Source organism: Blennius ocellaris, assembly GCF_963422515.1.
Source record: "Blennius ocellaris genome assembly, chromosome: 22".
Taxonomy (NCBI): domain Eukaryota; kingdom Metazoa; phylum Chordata; class Actinopteri; order Blenniiformes; family Blenniidae; genus Blennius; species Blennius ocellaris.
In genome coordinates, this window is record NC_137671.1 from 7,095,333 (window position 1) to 7,118,095 (window position 22,763).

General features: G+C 39.8%; 2 protein-coding genes across 2 annotated transcripts in view; one reads left to right on the plus strand and one right to left on the minus strand.

The window, feature by feature from the left end:
- Nucleotides 1-12,390, minus strand: part of cerk (ceramide kinase) — a gene marked incomplete at both ends in the record, with an annotated part of 43,135 nt that extends 30,745 nt beyond the window's left edge. The window contains one exon of the mRNA XM_080518583.1: nucleotides 12,252-12,390. Within this exon, the coding sequence (XP_080374709.1) occupies nucleotides 12,252-12,390 (139 nt within the window). The remainder of the gene's footprint in view (nucleotides 1-12,251) is intronic.
- A 3,837-nt stretch (nucleotides 12,391-16,227) lies between these two features.
- The window catches only part of tbc1d22a (TBC1 domain family, member 22a), a 133,549-nt gene continuing 127,013 nt past the window's right edge, over nucleotides 16,228-22,763 (plus strand). The window contains exons 1-4 of the mRNA XM_080518698.1: nucleotides 16,228-16,362; nucleotides 16,836-16,892; nucleotides 20,834-21,017; nucleotides 21,208-21,466. Coding sequence (XP_080374824.1) covers nucleotides 16,301-16,362; nucleotides 16,836-16,892; nucleotides 20,834-21,017; nucleotides 21,208-21,466 — 562 coding nt within the window. The 5' untranslated portion in view covers nucleotides 16,228-16,300. The remainder of the gene's footprint in view (nucleotides 16,363-16,835; nucleotides 16,893-20,833; nucleotides 21,018-21,207; nucleotides 21,467-22,763) is intronic.

Genomic DNA, 22,763 nt, shown 5'->3' on the forward strand with positions numbered 1-22,763 from the left:
AAACGAGGGCCGACTTTACACCAGCATCTAATTCATACAAAAAGTCGTATGTCGTTTTTATTCATGCTGCACTTCCTTCATTAAACATGTTGAGTTGAATGTTGCTTTTCGTAACTTTATCCTTGATTTTTGTGCTTCGGGCCTTTTGCCACTGGGTATAATGTAATAATTAGGAGAAATATGGTGAGGTTTCAACACAAACTAGAGCAGTTCAGCTCTGTCGGATTATGTTAACATGCATAATGCATGAAAACATACAACATATTGATGTTGAGCTTTTTACAACATGCATATTGTGAATGCTGATATTGCCATGATGATACATGAGCAACAGATCATGGAGCCTTTGTTTTAATCCACATGCACCACACATGTTTAACAGTTTTGCATTTAAAGATGTTCATGTAACTACTCACCACTTCAGAACACAATCTCCATGACTTCTAAACACAGAAAACTCGACTTACTACAAAATGAAAGTGGGGAACAAATTCATATCAGTCATCCTCATAAAATGGAAAGTAAGTTAAACCGTGTCTTCCTTCTCCAGCAAATCACACCCTGATGCTGCCCAAGTCTTCAATATTGAGTGAATCCCTGCTAAAATACTGGATTCAAAATGATTGTATCACCTGTTCCAGAACACAAGTACTATACACGTGTTGATTGCATTGTGTGAAGCTTCTTTTTTTAATCATCATGAAGACATCCCATACTGTGATGTATTTTCAAAACCATGACATCAAACAGATAAAACCATCTACTCTGTTTCAGTTGAGAATGAGAATATGCACCATATTAATAATACAAGACAAACGTCACAGATGAAAGTTTTGGGCTGCAATTTCATTGATATGGTTTCTTGCCTGGGGGGGGGGGGGGTCACATATTTGACTCATTTAGTAGAGCTGTCAATAACTGAGAAGTCGACATTTGATTTCATTTACTACATCAATCCACTCCTGCACTGTGGTAACCGATGCCTGTTTTTCACATGCAGATAAGAAATGCGTGTTGTTGTCTCATCATTAAGCCACGGACTAAAAAAATTCCTGTCACTCACGATGAGAAAACTTTGAGTTCGCTTTATTAACCATAGGTGTATGTGATTGTTTAAAAAAATATATATAATCTATTTTGACATGTTTGCTCTCCTTTCCAGTCTGAATTTGTCATCATATTCATACTCCAGTGTCATTCTGCCCCTCATCTCCATTAATGAGTTGTTTCCTCCATTGTTTTTTTCTTAACTTGTTTTTCCCAGTAAACACATTTTCAGTCAAAGATTTGTTTTGGATTTATTTTAACATGCAAATAAATCCTGCCAAAGGTTCAGTTTGTGTGGTTTATTCCAGCACACCTTCTGCACACTCCCACGATGCAGTGGGAATAAGCTCAATTCAACTTCTGTGGTTGTTTATGTATGCAACCTCTCATGCTGATAGTTTCAAATCTAAAATGTAATCTGATTATGTTGAAAAAATACGTTTTGTTTTTGTTTCTAATTGTCATGCAAGTGTACACAGATAAATGAGGCAGATTATCTTAGCTTAAGATGTACAAGAGGCAGGAACAGGTTCAAGATAACGCATCGAGAAATTCTGCGTTTGCTGTTTCAACATTTCATGCAAATACCTTGTAATCAAGCTGTCCTTCAAAATTCAGAGGACGTTAATACAGTATCTAATCTTGTATCTCAAGCATTAACTTTTTTTTTTATCTCAAGCATATGGCATATGATGCAAGGAAAGAAAAAAAAAAATAAGTGATGCTGAAATCTTTTATGCAAATTATCAAACAAACACAAAAGACACACAAAATAAACCCCATTCATAACTGAGTCTGTGATTGTAGTGTGGTGAAATTAACCCCAGAAACAAAGTCCCAGGGAACAGTGTTGGAAAAGGAGCTGGAGACTATCACACACACACACACACACACACACACACACACACACACACACACACACACACACACACACACACACACACACACACACACTGAGTCATAAACACACACACAGAAGTTCACAATAATCCCATCACCACACACACACACACACACACACACACACACACACACAGATTCCCCCCACTTTTTAGCTCACTACAGTCCCTAAGCTACATGCTAAGCCCTCGGCCATACAAGGCAGATCCTCTCTGCTCTGCTCTGACATACATTTTCTTTGTGCTTGAAAAGAATCTGAGTGCTGGCAGCCCGCCAGAGTTGTGCTGCCTATTCATACCAGGGGGCTCAGTGTGCGACTGCGAGCTGGAGAGGTCTGCTATCTGCAGGAAGTCAGCTTTTCAGGAACCGCAGGGTAGAGAGCTTTATTTATATATATATATTTTTTAATATATTTTTGGGGATGTCTGGAAGTTGTTCTGCACTCGGAAGAGAGCAAATAAATGTTTGTTTGGTTGTGGCAAACCTTCAGTGACACCTGTCTGAGAACTCTGATAAAGAAGACTGGCGACATTTTGGGTAATACGTCTGGCTTTTATTTCCTCCATTTGTTGTTTTTTGTTGTTTTTTTTGAACGAGCAGCATGTGAGCCCCATTGTACTCCATGTAATAAACCCTCATCACCTTAAAGGAATACTTATCCTCATTTTGGGAAACATTCTTTCTTGACTTCATGCAGAGAGTAATATCAGAAGATCAATAACATTATCTAAGGATAAATATACAGCATGGCATGAAGAATACAGAGAAATAAGCTGAAGCTACTCTGGCTTTCTGAAGTTGTAAAATCAAGTGACCCAGAGGTCACCAAATTTCACAGAGAGAGGGGAAATAATCCATAAGGTCATTTTTACTCACAAACAACATTTGAACGCATTATCAAGCTTGCCACGTGCAACCACAATAAGAATTTCATGCGGAAGTTATATAACAAATATACAAATGTATAGTTTCAGAGGTCTGCAACCTTTGACCAAAAGACCAAAAGACCAAAAGAGCCATTTTTGTGACTTTCCAACACATCAAATCTACTTGCACCCGCAAAACACGTTCAACCTTTAAAGTGACAACAGTAAACTAAACGTTCATAGATACCACAGTTTTGAAACAAAAACTATCTTCTGTTACATTTATGTTTCAATTACTATTTACAATGGTAAACATTTCACTCCATATTTAGCTGATTTTGTATCTGAGTTTAGCAGTTTCATCTTTCTTTTCCAGCGTTTTTCAGACGATTTTGACATTTTAGAATAGAATAGAAATATATTAATCCTCGAGGGAAATTCCTTTAACCATTGCTCCACGTAGAATAAATAGAAAAAAAATTGAATATCAAATAAGACGGCATAAAAATTAAATCGGTAATTTTAAATATGTACAAGGCTTAACGTAGATTAATACAAGTACAGAAAGGATTAAATTAACGAGACTATAGCAACACTATTCACAGGGAGGGGTAATAAAGTGGTATGGCATCAGGGAAGGGACAACATTTTAACCATTTGATTTTTTTTTTTTTGCATTTTTAAGTTTCTAATAAGCTTTTTTTTTCTATCCAAAATATAAAAGTCATTTTATAAATGGCTTTGGTGTGTAAATAAAATGAAAAGTATAAACTTTAAGTATAATTTAATTGAAGCTTGACATTTAATAAAGCTTGACAGTTACTTATAATCCCTTCAACAGGTGTTTTGCTGAGATTGGACCTGCTACACCAAAGCATCACCTCACAGCGATTACCATTATGTGTGTGCTAAATAGGCCCCATTAGTCTTTCACATCTCAGAACTGTTCAAAGTGCTGTATCTTGCACACATTCCTTTCTATATTGAAGTTAATTAATTTTTCTGAGCCCAATTTAGTTTCAAATGGAATGCACTGAAGTAGAGACGGGCCAGATTCACTCTCCTCCACCTACGGATGACGATTCCAACTGGTTCAAATGTTCGCCACGGAGAAATTTCCAAAGGAGTGCCATCCAAAAACTGTCGTCTGTTCATTTTGCTAAATGCCGCAGAAAGCTTGTCAGGTTTTTAGTTCAGGCTTCAGTTTCCCCACACAAGAGGATCAACTTAACTGCCATGGGATTAAGGCCAAGTTCAAAGAGACAATCACATGGAATGAGGATAAGAAGGAACAAAGAATGGTTTGCTAACGCTGCCATGTGTAACTCCGGACCTCGAATCCTGGCAGCGGCGGTGCGCCGCTTTGCCCTGAGTGTGAATGTAATCCCCAACTCTGGCACTGTTAGTGGCACTCTCTACTGAGCCAGAAACATCCAAGTCTTTAGAGCCCAGCGTGCTACCGGTTTCCGTTCTATCCACATGAGATGGATAGACACCTGCAATGCAAAGTGAGCACTGTTAAAGGGCCAGGACTGGTTTTTTTTAAACAGCATCTGTACATTGGATTGTATAATTTTGCAGTAAAGAAGCCTAACGTGGTTCCATAAAGGTAGAAAATCAAGGGGTGTTTAATCTGCTCAAACTGAGCACTTTTTAACTGTTTGAAACTGATTCACAGCATCTTAATGACACACGGTGTGAGAATCAGGTAATGTTTGACCAACACCAGTGTTTGCACCTGCTGAATCATCTTGACCTGCAACACACTAATCATTATTACATGGTGTAATGTTATCTTGTACAACTGTAATCTTGGTTGATAGAGCTGATTGCTTTAAAAATCAACTAGCGACATCACTATTTGAAACCAAACTGTTTCTTTTTTTTTAGTTTCCCTTCTGTCATTTTGCAACATTGAGACTTGCATTTAAATGCATATTCGTTCTGCAGCTAGAGTCCAACCTGTACAGATAACGAGTAGAGGCTCAATAAAAATGACTCAAATAAAACTGTATCCTGACGTGACCTGCTTTCATGAAGCCGCGGAAAAAAACCCTTCACTTGTTATATTTTGCGAGTCACTGGATGACATTTGCATGTTTTAATACGAAGCTAAATATGCTTGAGTTTTACCATTTGTGGAGGAATCTATCAAACACTTCTCCCGACTCTTTGACAACACGATTACTCAAGGAGAAAGAAGTCCGATTAATCCATATTGAAAGAATAATTGTGAGTTTCAACACAACCACAAAGCGAATTGGTCTGTGAGAGCTTCCTCCGGCCTGGAGTTCCTGGCTCTGTACTCCTCTCAAAGGTCAGCCCTGTCAAGACTGCTTGCTGTTGGTAAATGGCACAAATTTGCATGTCAAAGTTCACCAAAGTTGAATTTAGCACAAACCCTGTGAAGCTTAGCTGTTTTAAATGTTACTGCAAAATCACTGCTGCCGCTGCGCCTTTAATCTCTGTCCCGGCGGTGGATGATAAGTCTTTCTTCCCCAGTGACACTTAATTACTTAGCAGTAGCTTTGGTTCAGACTACACTGGTGTGGTAAAAAAAAAAAAAAAAATGAATGGGCTGCTTGTTCCTTCATGATGGATCAACAAGCACCTGTGCACATGGAGGAACACGTGCGATCAGTAGGATTCGATATCCTGCTCATCCTGCTTCCCTAAAACAGGGTGGCATCCCATTCGACTGGATTCCACTGATAATACTGGTTTCCTAAAACAGAGCGTCAACACTCAAGACTGAATTCTCCGTCACACCTTCTGGGTGTTTCACTCATGGGTGTTGACGGGGCCAGAGACGCTCCGTCATCAAGCCTCAATGCAAAACGATGATCCGTGTGGCGGAATAGGAAACGAACGCTGCAGATTTGATCTTCATGCTTTTGCACAGGAGATTTGTTTTTGGGGGGAGTGTTTATATTTCTGTGTACGGTATATCTGACAATGCAGCACCTGCCCTCACCTTTCTTCTTCTTCTTTTTTTTCCAGTCCTCTTGTCAACACCGAGCTGTCATGATATTCATATTCTGCTGTTGTTCCCCGCACCCCTCCCTTTACACAGCGGATCAGTTGTGTAATCCTTTTTTGTCTCCGTGGTGTGGCACTGACAGCGTGTTAAGAGAACTCGCCGGCGCAAGCTTAAGGAAATGCTCACATTTTTAGGCGCCGCCACGCTGTTTATGTTGCCGTGTTGTGTCACGGCTGTTCTGCATGTAGGGATCGCCTCCCGGCTGACAGGCACCAAAGGTGGAAAAGATGAGATAAGATTAAACCAAGGGAGGGTGAAACTGGTAACGCCATTTACGCTGCTGAGCGACACCATTACAAAAGCTGTTAGAAAAGCCCGATCCCGTGGTGGATTAAAGCTGAAGAAATGCTTTATTGACCGGTCATCGCCGTCATGCTGCTTCATGGAGTAATTAGCTTTCGAGGTTCTACTTTTGACTTCTATTGACCCAACCCTCAGGTGAATAAATGCAGTCGATGTAATGAAAGACCTAGTGCTGTTGCCTCTGACGCAGTATGAACCTGAACGGTTTACCCAATCTCCAGCTGTCGTTTTTCAGGCTGTGTTTATTCCTGTGTATCTCTCTCTCTCGCTCTGTCTCTCCCTCCCTCCACAGCCGTCTCTCAACATACAGACAGGGTGGTGCATTGAGCACCAGCTTTAGATTACAAAGCACAGATCTGCCCGGGTACACATGGCAGTGAGCTGTCAAACACGGCATGTGGATTTCCTGCAGATGCTGTGGGTTTGTTCAGCCAATGCTTAGGCAAACAGAAAGGAAAGCGAGGACAACCAAGGTGAGCGACGCCAGAAGAACCCACCAACACAGGGCAGCAAATGGAAAGCTCGCTTCTTGGAATGAAGCCACAGTCAGTCGATCAGTCATATCCATCATTTCTCAAGCGGGCTGGTACAATTGTAAGTGAATCACACTTGTCTTTACATTTTTAAAGACAAGATTGATCTCCCTAAAGAGTCAAATTCAGGAATTGCGTGCTGCTTTTTGTTAACGATTTGAGAAAGAGTTTCAGAAAAAAAAGTTTGCCAGTCAATGCAGATGGGATTTTTGGGGAAAATGGGAGCGCAAACACAAAAAGCACATCAAGATGTGTGGAAAATTCAGGAATGGTATTCTTTTACTTGACGATTCAGCAAACATTTCTGTAAAAAAAAAAATACAACAAACTGTGAAAAATTGGCCAGACAAAGTGGATTGGAGTTTGATGAAAAACACAAAACGAAGGGGATACGAGTCAACATAATCATTATCATAATATTCATTCAATTGAAACAGTCGAATATGGAAGATCGGCATGTGAAGATCCTGTGCCAGCAGTTTTTAAAAGGCTTCACATGTTAATGAACCATGAAAGCCACTCCCACTTTCCCACATTGTCAAAAAAAAAAACACGTCACTCTTCTCTCTCTCTCTCAAAACTCAATCTTGATCTCTCCATATTGACCATCAACATGTTCAACACTGTTCCTATCAGCTTTTAGCAAACTGTTTCTCCTGCTTTACCTTTTGATCGAACTGACACAAAGTACACAAAATAGCTCAAGCTTTGTTTTGTTTCCTAACATGTTTGAAATAGATTTCACGACAGACACATTGACGACATTCGGGACCCCTTTTACGGTGTTTTCCCATTTGAATACGAGAAGGTCTTCTGGCTGTTAAAGGTTAGATTAGGTCCAGCTTTGCCATGTGGAAACGTAAATATCTGCAGCCGGGCTGGCCGACAGAGATATCGGGGCTTGAACAGCCTCAGGAAGTACCACTCTGTAAGCAAAGTGATTTCGATGAAAGAGGAAATGCTCTCGACAGCTTACGCCATGATTTATTCAAGATTTCGCACCGTCCCGCTTTGTATCGGAGCAGTGACTCCAGCATTGTGGCGACGCCGGCTTTCCTCCAGGCTCAGAGGCCGTGCCATCTCAGTGGCTGGCTTTTTGTTTGTCTGCTTGTGTGTGTGTGTGTTCAGTATACAAATAGCGGTGACAAATAGAGTGGCTGAAATGCCCACTCCTGCTCTCCGCTCGCCACATGTGACTGACGGGCCGTGCCGCCTCAAACAAATCCACTTAAATGTCGAGCAAGTAGCAGCCGCCGACGTCGCCAAAAACCCCAAAACATGAAGGCCTGACTGCTGCCCATCGCTCGCGTCGAGTCTTCTCAGCATGCACGGTGCTCTTGTGTCACTTTGACGGCAGGAGAAAAGCATCACGGGCAGGAAAATGGAAGGCCTGCGCTGGAGGAACTTGTCAAATTTGATTCACGCTGCATGAGATTCTGCTTAGATGACCCTTTTCTTTCTCTCAGGACTGCAGCAGCATGTTAATGTTACTTTTCAGACTAGGTAAAACTTGTAACCCGAGGTTTTGGTGTTGTCATTTAAAAAGAAAACAAAAACAAATCCAGTTTTTTTTTCTTCTGAATCAATATTACATTTGGGACATTTCTGTAACTATCTGCACTAAACAGGTCGCCTCGAAGGTAATTTGAAAAGAGTTCAGAAATGTTGCTACATTATGTCTGACGTAAATAAATAGAGAAACCAGAGGGAGAGAGGGAAATGAAAGTGATGCTCGTGTTTTCATTCTGATTATCTCTGTAAAACATTATTTTGATTATGACTGAATGCTAAAAAAAAACCAACCTGTATAAATACATTCAGGAAACGTGTTTTCATGCAGGCCGTTACTGAGTATTTCAAATTATTGCCGTATCCCGATCACAAAAACGCTGTAGCGTACCCACGGGCGACACTACGGCAGAGCTGTGCAAGTCGATAAAACAGTGACTCCGCAATGCTGTAAAAACCCACAATAACACACTTTTTGTATGCAGCCACGTAGAAATCGGAAGACGTTCCCGATTCGGACTTTTTGGGGTTTTGTCAATTAAAACTTCCCCTCAAGGTCTTGTGAGGTGAGGTCTCATTGTATTGACCATCAAAATATTAATCACGATCCAATTCAAGACTTCAAATATAAAGAGCGAAATAATCAGCCACGTTTGCTTTTATACAAATTACATTTTCCAGAAAAGAAAAAAAAAAAATTATGTCAGTCATTTGTAACTGGAGAGTTTAATATTGTACTCTAAAGATCTGAGGCAAAGTCTCCTTGTTTGACTGGAACTCGAGGGCAAACTGACCTGCTCTTGTCACGACGATCATCATGGGAGGGGCGGCAGTTTGATGTCGCTACATCGAACGGGGACTCAATAAATGGGAGTCTTTATTGCGGGTTATTATAGGGCGCTTGATACCACTTTGAGGAAGGTCAATGGGCAGGTTTAGACTGAAATGTGCCGTGCCAGTCGTAATCACTCCACTCGATGTGGCACAGTAATTGCAAAGCAGGGAACTCATCTAGATGAACAAACATTAGACCCCGGGAGGTTAGGAGAACGTCCGGATTGAGTGGAAGTTAACCAAACGCAAACGACGGAGGGGTCGGAGACTCGGACCACTGTTTGGCAAACCATAGTTATAGTGGAAAAAAAAAAAAAAAAAAAACAATAGTTGGTTTCATTGTAATGTTTTGGCCTTTTTTTTCAGAGGCAGTCTGAGGAAGTTCAAGAAAGAAAAAAAAAAAGAGTTGACAATGACTTTAAATTAAAATCAAGTGGAACAGCTTGTCCTGGCTCAGCCTCAATTCCTCCTGAAACGATGAATAATCATACGAGTCCCGTCGGCAGACTGATTGTTGAATAAAATGGATTTTGGGCTGTAGGGGATTCTTCTGCCGCGATGAGGACAGCGACCACAATGCAAACCGTATCAGAATGTATTTTTTATTTTATTTATTATGAGTGAAAGGACCTTGAAAAATACTTTGATTGTGCACGTTGGTTACAGTCTGCAGCAGGAATGTGGCTCTTCAGAAGCTCTTCACATCCCGTGTTTGGTTTGTTAACAACTCTTTGGTCCATTCAGACATCAATCAGGTTATTTGAAAGTGCACACCAGGGTTCAAGAAGGTGCATACACACTTACGAATAGGCCACACATTCGGGAGCAAACTTCAAGTACATTGAGTTCATCACAATTAGACCATGATCATTATCCAAGGTCGCTGATTAACGCTGGAAACAAATGGAATTAGTGTGTTGGTGACAAACGTCTTATCTAAAAAAACAGAAAGTCCTCGCCACAGTCTGACACAAATACTTTTCCACTGTTAAGTACAGTGACCTCAAGGATTGTTGTAAAAATGTACCGGTCTGTCCACAGACTCAACCTTAATCATTGAGCTCGTTCAAATCTTTCTTTCTAAAACACTTACAGCTGGAATAAAAAAATTAATTAAAGAGACAAAATATTTTTTTCTGCAAAGCAAGAATTGCTTTGAGCTCAGTGAAATAAAAATCTGTCTCTTGGAAGCAAAATAAATACAAACATCAATCAACTTATGTGTAACGTACCGATTATATTAGGAAACGTGTTTATGGATGAGTTGATTGGTGATATTGTATGTCACACATCATGTTGTGTATATTGTGGAAAACTGTTTCTCCCCAATTGGAAATTGGAAACTTTACAGTGACATTTTCACCCATCCTGCCTTTATATATGTTGTATTCAATAGAATGCATCTGCACTATGATTGATACACTGATGTTAATAAACTGTTAATAAACTAAATGAAGCCAAGTGGGAAAGTTGTCTTTTTACTCATTTGAAGGTCTCAGTTTGTGTATCTTTAAGTGATGCACACCATAGAAAGCCAACCACATCATAGTTAAAGACGAATGTTCAGAATTGTATAGCCCGCCGAGAAAAACAGCACTATTTCCACAAGTGTAGAAAAGAAGCACATAGACATGTTAGACGTTATTGATTGTCCTTAATTAATACCTTATTGTTTTTCTTTGTTGCGTGAATTTTCCCAAGTGGAAGATGTGTGGTAACGTTCCCATGTGCCGGGTGCCCGAATGCCACGTGTTCGCTTGTAACTGTGAACACATTGATACCAATAAGCTCATTGGTATCATGTGTTCATATTTGTTTCCTCCTCATCTTTTGACTTGAAAGCGAATGAACCCAGTGAAGTGAATTGTGGCCTCACAGCTTGAAACGCTGAAACTTGAGAGGGAGAAACATCCTATAATCCTCTCATTCTCCCATCACCTGACCCTTCTTTTCCTATTGGCTCCCCCTCACATGACTGCAGCAGAGTAATCCCATGGCTCTTGGAGACTTTAAAAAAAAAAAGCGTCCGACACATGTTCTCACCCTCTGATGGATACTTTTTTCCTCCCTTATAAATAGCCTGCCTACATTGGAGCTGTAATGATGGCTTCTTCATCAATAGAACTTTGCCACCCAGTATTGTTTCTAACACATGTTTGAGTTATCAGCTACAATTAGTAAAAAAAAAAGTCACTGGTTACATTGAGTGAATTGTGTGAAAATGTTAAAAGTGGTAAAAGTGTCATTTTCTTTCAGACATTGATTCATGACAGGGGTCATGAAATATGTCCTACTGTGGTAGTAAACGGATATATTAAACCATAAAGGATAATCTATTTCTGTTAAGGTCATGGAGCACATTTGTGATTATTTTATAAGTAACTTTTACTTTGTGAATATGTGATGGAAATGTGAGTCTTGCCCTAAGATTGAGAATTTCAAAAAAATATTGACTTGTTGCTTGAAACTAAGAGTTCACTCATTTGAATCCCACTGCAAGGCTCTCTCATCTCGGACTATCCAGTTAGGATGGGAATCTGCTTCAAAATGCCTGATCACAAGAAATCATCCTGAATAGAAAAATCATAAAAAGAAATTCAAATTTTTTTTAATTTCTTCAAAAGTGAAACTGGGATTGTCTATTGCTTGTAAAGAGTTCACCGACAGCACCAGAATGACTGATTTTCATCATGGTGAAGGTTGAAAAGTCCACAGGGCGAAATTTAACAAGAAATAAAAAAACTGTAGATGCTAATTTAACCTAAAGAGCTAAATGAATACTTTTAAATTAACCTTATTAATTAAAAATCTAGTCAATTGATCATTGTCACCTTCAAATGCTAACTTTCTAATATTCTACGGATAATTGCATTTAATATTGGGTTCAAATGTGGGTTAACTTGCATATTTTCTGCATCCAAACATGCTGCTAAATTGTATTATATCGCCCTGAAATGGCAGTGGGGGGGTGAACGCACCTGAACAACAGCAGCTCCATGACCTGACTGTTGCTCCCCACAGCATGATCCCGGTAAGCAGTGCAGAGGAGAACAGCTTTTTTGTGTTTGTTTTAGTATTAACAGAAAGCCAATAACACAATCTCATTTCGGGATATTAAATGCATAAAACACGATTTATTTTTTTTCCGGGATTGTTTTAAATACATTTCAACAGCATTGTTTTTTTCCCCCCGGTAATTTGTTATATGAGCAAACTCACCTGGTTGAGAAGCGCCAGGACTCCGTTTTCTGCTCTTTCCAGTTTCCTTCCACTCCAAGACGGTGCGGGACAGAAGAACTTCTACCTGCGAGTCTCTGAGGCAGAGCTTCGAGGAGAGGAAGGAGCGCTCTTCCTCCATGTAGCCCTCTCGCACCGGTCAGGAGCGTCTCTCTGCGTGAGCGCACTTCGCAACTTTGGTTGCGCTCTGCACGTGGAGCGCCCTGAGTGCGTGCGCGCATTAAATAAGTGTCCGTGCGCGCGCGCGTGCGAGTGTGCGCGTGTGAGCTGTCAGGAGGTGAGACCTGGGACAAAACGGAGATCGTGTTTGAGGAAGATGACGCACTCACAACAGGTTAAACGGAGTGCGTTTTTTTTTAATAGAAATGTAGTCCTTCCACTATTGTGAATTTAAAAAAAATATATTGAGTGCAAATATTGTCTTGTATTTTATGTATATGTCCCTTAATTTCATATATCTCATACAATAATTTCATGCATATACTATGTACAAACTATGACATTCTATGTATGTGCTATATATTGTATTTTTTTGTTTTTATTACTGTCTTAACTTGTATCTGTATTTGAAATGGGATTTACTGCTCTTTGAAGGGAGCCGGATCTTAAGGAGCCATTCAAGAGATACATCCCTAATCCATACAATAAATCTTATTATAAATAGATGCCTGAGACTTGGAACTTTGACTTTATTCAAAGTTATTTAAACATATGAAACAAAACAGATGTGTGTCATCAGCCGCCACACCCCAATCACCGATGGTGCCATAACAAACGTAACCTAACCTGCTTTAACCAGGGTAATGGAGCAGAGCAGGGTGACCAATTAACATAAAAACCATAAATATAACCACCAAGAACTGAAAGAAAAAGTCCCGGGAAACACCACAAGTCTTTACACTGTGTAGTATCCTACAGCTACCACAACACTATGTAATATTGAGAATGTATGTCACACACTGGGTATAAATAATATCATTTTATATCGTTGATATATTATTCTAAATCATTAATACATCTGAATTGTATCAGGCAGGACGAAACCAAACACATCTAATCTCACGTATTTTCTTAGTTTGACCCTGAGGATTTTTCTGTGTGGAGTTTGCATGTTTTCTCTGTGTTCCTCTGTTTTCTCCAAATACTCTCTGTATAGAGTTGTGAGGAATGATTGTACTTTAATTAATCTCGAGTATACTGACAAGAACTTTTGTTCTTCAAAAAAAAAAGTGAAAGTGTGTTTCAAAGAAACAAATGCTAGTTTTATGCTCTGCCTACTCAAAATTAAAGAAAAACAGTGACACGAGGAGAAGGCATCCACCTGAACCCCAGATTTGACTGCTTTGTCTTGCATGAAGCTCTCCCGCACCCCCCAGGGACGATCTGCCTCACTCTTTAAAAAAAACAAACACTTCAAGAGCATTTGATCAAGAAGCCCCTGATTATTTATTTACATATTTATCAATATTTTTCCTGTTCCCATTTTTTTTATGGAGATTTGTGTTGTAATTCGGTTTTAATGACTGTTTTTCCTTTCATTTTTAAAGGAAACTCAAAATCTGCACATTTCTTTTGCACAAAAAAGATTTAGTATATTTTTAATTAATCTTTTGATATGCAAAGAGTTGAGAATAAACTAACTCTTACTTTTGTAGAGAAACTCTTCAACCGACAACAGCAAAAATGAATGAAAATAGTTTGGTTTTATTTACTTTAAATTCAGTTTGAAGTGTTCAGAATCAAACTCACAAATTTCTGTGATGGTTTTGGTCTATTTTTATTATTATTATTTTTAAAGCTGGCAGGAACCTATATCATTTGTAGTTATTTCATGGTTTTATCTCACACAATATATTTGCAACCTAAAGGAAACTTCCTCCAGGCTGTGGATCTTATATTTGCAGTCTCGCGAGTTCAGGACAGAGTGAGACGTCTTGTTTTTAAACACGCAGCTGTTAAATGTCTGTCCGGACTGACCAGATACAGGACATGAATGATTAACTGTTTCTATTGGCACTGTCAGAAAAACAAAACAAAAAATGGAAATTCATCCATGTCTTTTTAATATCTGTCAATTTATCATCTAATTTGTTGTGGAAAAACAATAAACATAATTGAAATTCTGCTTCTTGGTTCTTCCAACTCTTTGAAGTAATGTTATTATTATGGAAATGGTTGTATTAGTTGTTTTTTTTGTGTCTTGTCATATACATGTTTTCTTCATAGGTCTATGCAATTGTCTAGGTGCTTGTGTTTACTTGAGATTTTGCATCTCTTTATGGCATTATTTTGTCTCATTTGGTACTTATCTTATATTATATTTAATCTTTTGTGTTATATAAGATCAGTTTTAAGTCTTAGGTTTGGTATTTTTTATGATACGCTGTGTTTCTTTGTTCTCATTTTCCATCTTTCCGTGAAGTTTTTGAACCGCTTTGTGATTTCTGTGTTAGTTTAGCACAGTATCATTTGTGTTTCGCTTTGTGGTGCTTTCATGACTCATTGTTCTTTGTACTTTGTGGCTACTATGAACCTTTCTGGGATACATTGTGTCTTGTGTCTGAGGTGCACAGAATATGTTGATGTTCGGTGTCGTTTTGTTATTTTTTGTGTCTCTTTCTATTCCACCTTTGAGTAGTAGTTTTGAATGTCTTTATCGTGTTTTCAAGCTTTTGAGTGTTCACTTTGCTAGTTTATGTTTGGATGTGAAGAGCGGCAGCAGCAGCCACTAACCATAACCCTTTCACACAACTCCTAACTTAAACAAGAACTCCCATAAATGCATGGTGTTAGAACTAAAAACTAGGTATCAAAGGTAGAGCACTGAAAATTTGTACTTTATTAAAATTAGTATCAAATCAAACCTTATTTATATAGCACTTCCCATATATTTGAATGCAACGTGAAGTGCTTTTACATGTTAAAGTAAAAACAGTAAAACTCATCCATCCACCCAGATAAATAAATAGATGGATGGAACTTTTTTTGTTCTGTCAACAAACGTAGATGTGAAGAACACCTATTTAAATGTATAAACTTATAGGGTAAAGATGCAGACTAACCTCTTTAAATGTTCACTCAAGGTGTGGATGTATTCAGAAGTAACTTATGATTTTATATTGGTAGAATGTATGAGGCAAAATTCTAACTGCCCACTCAAAAAAACACCCCAGTACTTAAATACTACCTAATTATAATAATTTGTGAATTTGTGATGTTACTTCCACCCTTGAGGGTGATGGGTCAATGTTATACATAAATACCTCTTATTCTAACAGGCTCTTTATTCTAACAGGCTCTTTATTCTAACAGGCTCTTAGAATAAAGCCTCACTAATCTCGGACACGTCATTTTATATATTGAATTAATTGTTTATTTAGGAAAATGCAAACACAAATAGTGTTCATATTAACGGACCAAGAAATGGAAAAAAGCTGAAGCCAGTGGCTTATTTATGGAAATCCTACAAATTCTATGAAATAACCAAGAGTATGTTCAACAAAAACCCAGAACAAAAGCAAATGGATAGTGCTCATCACCACAGAAAGTCAGTCCCCTGAAAAAATAGACTGCTTTCTCCCTTCCTGTAAAGAGCTTCTGTGAAATAATTATTTCCTGTAGTTTGATTATTGGATCTAATATATATTTATTTACCCCCCCCCCCCCCCAAATCTCAGCACAGTAGCACTTTATTTGCACCATAAGTGAAAATTCTCTGTGAATAAAAATCCTCCTGGTGCTGATGCTGGCGTCTGTTTGATTGACAGCTCCCACTCTCTGTCAACATGACGTCAGCAGTTCCGCGTGCCACCATACACGACATCTCACTTGTGATTGGCTAATAAGTAGGAAGTTTGTGCTTAGCCAATCAGAGCCTCGCTTACTCGCCCACTGGGTCAGCACCAACATGGCAGCTCTCTGAGTTTTGGAGGAAGGGAGCTGCTGTAAATAAACACAAATTCAACCTTTTGGAGACTGCGACAGCGTCGGGGTGTTCGAGTTTAAGAGCCACTGGACCGCGGGGGGGGAAAATGTCGGGTGACGGAAACAAGAAACAGTTTTGGAAGAGAAACACAGCGAAGGTTCCCGGCAGGTGAGTGACGTGTTCCCTCCTGATGGTTAGCTTAGCCCGGCTAGCTGCACTCAGCTGACGCGGCTCTGTTCAGCCTCGAACGAAACTTTTAACTGCTGCTGACTGTGTTTCCTCAATCTACAATCCCGGGGGCTTTCGGACCTGACAACCCGCCGCTGTCTGGGAGCGACCAACCCCTGAAATCACAAGCTCACGCTCGGCTGCTGTTAGCCTGGCTAAGAGCTCCAATGCTAACCAGGCTAACAGTTGGGATTCACTCATGACGACACAAGTTTTAGCTGCTGGCACACAAACCCAGCTCAAATCGTGGGATTATATGTTTATATGTACTGCAAATCGACACCATCTTGGTCACTTTCTTGCAGTCACACTGGTGACGCTTGGGAGAAAAGCTAACACTGCTCGCGTGACAACAAGTGATCGATGAGTTCATTCATTCAGTTTTTTTTGTTCTGTCTCCTTCACTTCTTCAGTATTCAGCATGTGTACGGAGCACAACATCCACCCTTCGATCCGCTGCTCCACGCCAAGTAAGTTTAACCCATCTCGTCACTGTTGATGACCTGTAATGTTGTTGGAACTTTGCTACGCTTCATAAACTGGACGTCAAATCTGAGTTCAAGTTGTTATTGACACAAATTCATTACTTCCCGATTGTTTTTGATAGCCGACACTACGCATTTGTCCGTCATCAGCTTGTGGTGAACTATTTGTGGTTTCTGTTTATTTGTATTGTCTTCATTGTCAGGATTTTGAGGCTTGGGTTGAAGATGTGTCTTTCTTGATCTCGGATGGGCTTTCAGTTCCTTCAAAATAAGCTTCATGCATTTGCATGGATTAACTTACTTCAGGAATCAACATTAGTATTAAATTTGTACGCATTGAGAGTTTTCTTTTACTTGCCATTTGATGGGTGCAAATTTGATTATCATTTTTGCGGTTCTTAGGTTTTCTATTTGATTCATTAAATTCTGGGACACTAATGGCTAACTGTTTTCGAATAAATCCCAGAAAACTGTGACAAAATGTCTGTACAAAGCAGATAAGAATAGTCATAGCACATCTTACAGACCTCAGTTAAAGGATGCCACAACAAAACTGGTCAGTTATTAGCTTTTTGTGGTAGTTACTGCACTTTTGACAGAACAGTTAGACCTGAAAAGTGTCTAAAGTCCAGGTCTTTAGAGAGTGAACAACAAAAACATTAAGCAGTATTTAAAACTAAACTCCAGAGTTCATCTATTTCACACGTGACTACCAATTTTCATAAAGAGCCAAATGAAAAATTAGCACTACTATTGAGGACCAAGGCTTACATTGACTTGAGTTTTGCTCATTCAGAATCACTTCTTGATTAAAAAGCAGTCATTTGTACGCAATCTTTAGAAGCTTCTGTTATTCTGCCCTATAACCCTAACACTTTTTCTTTCCCAGGCTTTGGCATCTTTCAGAATTTCAAGTTCAATAAAAATAAAACGAGCATTTTTTTCTTTGACACTTTATGAGGTAACAATCGCATTCAATAATGGCCAATAACGTGAGAAATGTGACCATTTCAGTTGTATTTTGTTGTTGTTTTACTCCAAGATATTAACAGAAAAATACATCAGTTTTGTGAAAAATTCAAGCTTAAAATCCTAAACTGATGAAGAGAACAAACCAGATTAATTGTTCAAGTAAAATAAAAACATGACTGTAGCTTGATACAAATTACCTTGTTCATCTGGAGTTGCACAAAATGCTTTTTTCCCCTTTTTTTTTTTTGCATGAAGTCAAGGAAAGTTGTGTAAGATGATGTCAGAGGTTTGCTAATCCAGCGGTGCCCGTGTGTGGAAACCTTGCAGTTGTTCTATTCTTAGCCACATGGCAGACAGGAATGTGGACGACTTAGTTTGTCCATCAGGCGCTTGATGAAAACGCCGAGCCGTGACATCAGGGGCCGGGACGGGACCGTGATTACAACTTTTTTTTTTTTTTGAATCAGTGAAGTGCCACACTTTATGATTCATGTTTTGTGTATTCAGTGGCGTTGCACTGTCATTAAGGCAACGCTTTGTTTTTCTGCGTGCGCCTCCTGGTTGTGCTGTGTCAGACAAAGAGGCTTTACTGGAAAAGCCAGTTAAAGGCAATGAGGAAGTGTGGCTCACTCTCTGTCGGTCTGATTTTAAATGAACTGCTTGGAACGGATTGAAATCTGAGCAAAAATAAGATGTACTGTGACCCACAAATTCAAATGGGAAATGTGTTTACGAAGTGTTACTTTTACGATGATGAAAAAAATAAAAAATACAAAACAACAACTACACTATACCTGGTTGTAAAGTGTTATAAATCTGGAATGTTTTGTGCTCGGGTGACCTTGATGAACTCACCTGAGTAGAAAATACTTTCGACTTTTTTTTTTTTTATAACGCGTCATTGTGCCCATCTTGTCCATGTCTCGCTCTCGCTCTCGCTCTCTCTCTCTCTCTCTCTCTCTTCCCCCCTCACCCACTACACAAGGAAGTAGAGGTAAAGCAAAACAGCCCATTATTCCATAATAATCCTTTTCTTTCTCCTGATTGATGTTTAATCATGTAGATTTCCACCGAGGGTTGGATTTAATTTGCTTGTTTTTTTTTTTTCTGGTTGGTTCTAAGTTCGGACTTTCTTTTTTTTTCCCCCCTCTAGGTTATGAGGCAGGCAAGCCAATATGGACATGTCGCTCTGCTTTCTTTATTATGCTAATCCTTGTCTTTGTAGGAAATCGGAGCCCCCAACCCCCCCCCATTAAATAGGGCAGGTTGAGTTTAATTGAATCTTCCTTTTTCTCTCCCGCACAGAAAGTGTTTCTGTAAAGTTTTTGCCTTTTCAAATATGCCAAATTAAATTTTTTTTGTCCAGGAGTTAACCCGGTAAAACTTAGCAATAATATGTTTCCAGATAACATCAAACATATTAATTGTCACCTTTACAAAAATAAGGAAATTCAGTTTAGCACTCTCCATATTAGCAGCCTTACAATATTTATAACGTAATGTTAAATACAGATTAAATAAAAAGTACAGCTGAAATGTTTCAAAAAAACAAAGAGAAAACGTGAACATTATATAACCATATTATTTCATTTAAGCATGGATATCGCTCTTGACCGTGAAGTTGAGGAAAAGAATAAGAGTCCATTATAAAGGCTGTTTCCTACATAAAACACAATATTTAAAGATGTTTGATCCAAATAACATGTAATGCTTTATAGTCATGACATGAAAACTATTGGAACCATATCTGAACCCTTGCTTTACCGTGTGCTTTCGCCCTGGCGGTGTCTCCTCTTCCTGTCACCTATGCCCTCTACTTATGTAACCTGTAATCCTATAATGCAACGAAAGATATTTAAATAACCTGCCAAGGATACACATAAATGGCTCCTACAGTCACATCTCATTAATTGTTGATCAAAGTCTCATTTTTAATGTGCTTTTTCTGCGGATGGTTGCATTTTACTGCTTTTTACTTCAGAAATCATCACTGCTGGATGTCTGGATGAATTTCATTTTCATTGTTTTTAATTACTCATGCTATAAGTGTCATTGTCTTACTTGTACTTGTGGCAGTGTTCAGACGAGGGCTGTCGAAATTGATGGGTTAACTTATTTTAATCATTATACTTATATTCATCCATCATCATGATGAATCTATTAACGGTTGCAGCAACATTATAAATACAAAGCGGTCGTCTCTCCTCTCAGACAATGTCAACAAGTTAGTTTGTCATAGTCACTGGCTGAAAAGAGTAACAGGGTCACATTAATGTGGATAAATGTTTGTTTTGAAAAATTTTTTCTTAACATGAACTGTTAAGGGTGTTTAATTAACACGCTACGTGCATGTACAGTATAGCCCCTTCTTTCGCGAGTCTCTTTGCATCTGGAAAATGAAACACGTGTGGATTAAAAATGAATTATATTTAATCGTGATTAATCCACAGCAGCCCACCGCATTCTCGGATGGGTCAATGTGGATGAAAGGAATTTCCCCAAGGGATTGACAAAGTTGATGAAATAATATAATTTTCAAAACGGTGTCTCATGGATGTGATTTCCCTTCATTCAATTCAAATTCCATCCTCGCTGGTGGCAGCAGATCAGAAGTCAGAGACACAACATCACAGTGTGAGAGTGTTATATGCTCGAGATGTGTCCAATGATGTAGTTCAGGAAAAATAGCGTTTTATAGTCATTGAATGAACAGCACCTCATGAAAGTTGAATGTATTTCAATTCTAGGAATCTGTTTCATCTCTTTTTCGGAGTTCTGTTGACTTCCTTCTGAGCACACTTCATTCCCGAACTCTCTTCCTTTCCTCTTCCCTCCGTCTTCAACCACTCCTATTTTTTCCCCCCCATTCTCCCCCTCACTCTTTTAATCTCGTCCCTTTTTCCTCTTCATCGTCACATTTTTCTCACCTCTCTTTCTCTCCGTCGGTCCCCCAGTCTGATGAAAGCAGGCAACAAGCTGCCGCCGGCCACGCCAGGCAAACCCAAAAAGGCCACCACATTCCAGGAGTTTGAAAGCATCACGAGCGACGCCTGGGACGCCGGCGACGACGACGACGAGCTGCTCGCCATGGCGGCGCAGAACCTCAACATCGAGGTGGTCATGGAGACGGCCAATAAGGTAACGCAATGCACAGTTTACATCCAGTAATTTTCCTGCATCTCGGTGCTAACTGAGCAGAGGGAAGTTAGTTTGATAGTGTAAATACACATAATTGCAATAAAGTTGTTGTAGTATTTGTGCTCCACTGGGCTCTAATCGCACCTCATGACCTCTCAGTGACTCTGCTTTTTCTCCTCCAACTGTCCAGGTGATTGAGAATCACAGCAAGCAGCAGGAGCGACAGAGGCAGGACGACACGCCAGAGCCGGATCAAAGAGAAGAGGAGACGCAGGAGGAGGCGGAAGAGGAGGAGGATGAGGAGGACGAGGAGGAGGAGGAGGAGGAGGACAGAGTGGAGGAGGGAGACGTGACCAGCCCAGATGTGTCGTTTGCCTCCCAGAGCAGCCCTCGCACTGATAGCCGCCTGGTGAAGTCCCACAGCGAAGCTCCAATCGGGTCGCCGAAAGGTTAGTGGGCGCCATTGCTCAGTGTCCAGAAAGTTTTCGGCCCACATGCGGTGCATGCTAATACTCTGTGAAGCCAAACGGAAGAAAGCAACTTCAATCACAGGCTGCTGAAGGTTTGATTTCATTTCATCCACAAGGTGGCAGTGCTGCCTCCACGACGTTGCCTCCCAGAGAAGAAGGGAGACAGGAAGTCGACTCAAACGGCCTTATTTTAATGATCCTTTCGTCCCTTTTTAAGGCTCATTTATGTTCTACATATGCATGAAAACCTCATAACTGTCGCTGCCTTTCATTTTCCATGTGTCTAATGCGTTAGAATGAGCGTTTGGGATTTAATCCACCAGAGGGCGCCGCTCTGAATGACCAGATATTGGGGAAAGAGGCGCAATCAGGCAGCTGGTTTTTGTTATACGCTTCCCATCTAAACCCTACCCCTACCGGTGGTACTTCTCCAGCAGAGCAGAAGACGGACAGAAATATGGACGAAATGGGTGCAGAGTGACTATCAATCAACTTGCGACTAATTTACAACTAATAAGCAGTTATGGAAATAAGTCTGAATATCTATTAAGAGCCAATGCTGAAGATGAATGAAGAATCTTGATGCTGACCAGTAAAGTGATGAAGCTTTGATCTGACTGGCTCAGCATGAAGAAACGGGTTTTAATATCAATAATCCTTTTGAGCTAAAATTATTTATTTTTTTCATGCATGAAATCACCAGTTTAAATTCTTCAGTAAAAGTCTAAGCAATAAACCTCGCCTAAACACACTGTTCCTCGTGCGAGAAGCAGCCTGCCAATGTCCTCATAATGAAGACATGAGCAGCGGCGGTGCAGGTTAGTATGAGAGTCCATACCTGCGAGGTCACTGGGAGCATCCTCCTTGTTTGTTGGCTCCAGTTGCAGCCACAGCTGGAGGGCCTTGTGTCAGAGCAGGAAGTGACCCTTTCAAGCTGTGAGCATGGAAATCTGTCTGCAACATCTGTTGGGCGTGACTGCAGCCGCGGGTTCAGCGAACTTGATTTAGTAATTCCCGCAACTCATGAGACTACTTCAAATGAATTATTTAACCTGAGTTGTAGGAAAGTTTCTGCGGGTTTGTCCTTTTGACTCGAAAGGGATGCACGTGGAAGAAAGGCACCTTTGGCAATATCCAATATTTAAAAAAAAAAAATGGTTAAAGAGTAATCTCGTGGTGCAGTCGGCTGCTGATTATGTCATCGACTCCTTCTCCACACCAGCACGGCTGTTTGCTTCTGTTGCGTTAAGCAGCCTCATTGTTTCCCTTGTATTTT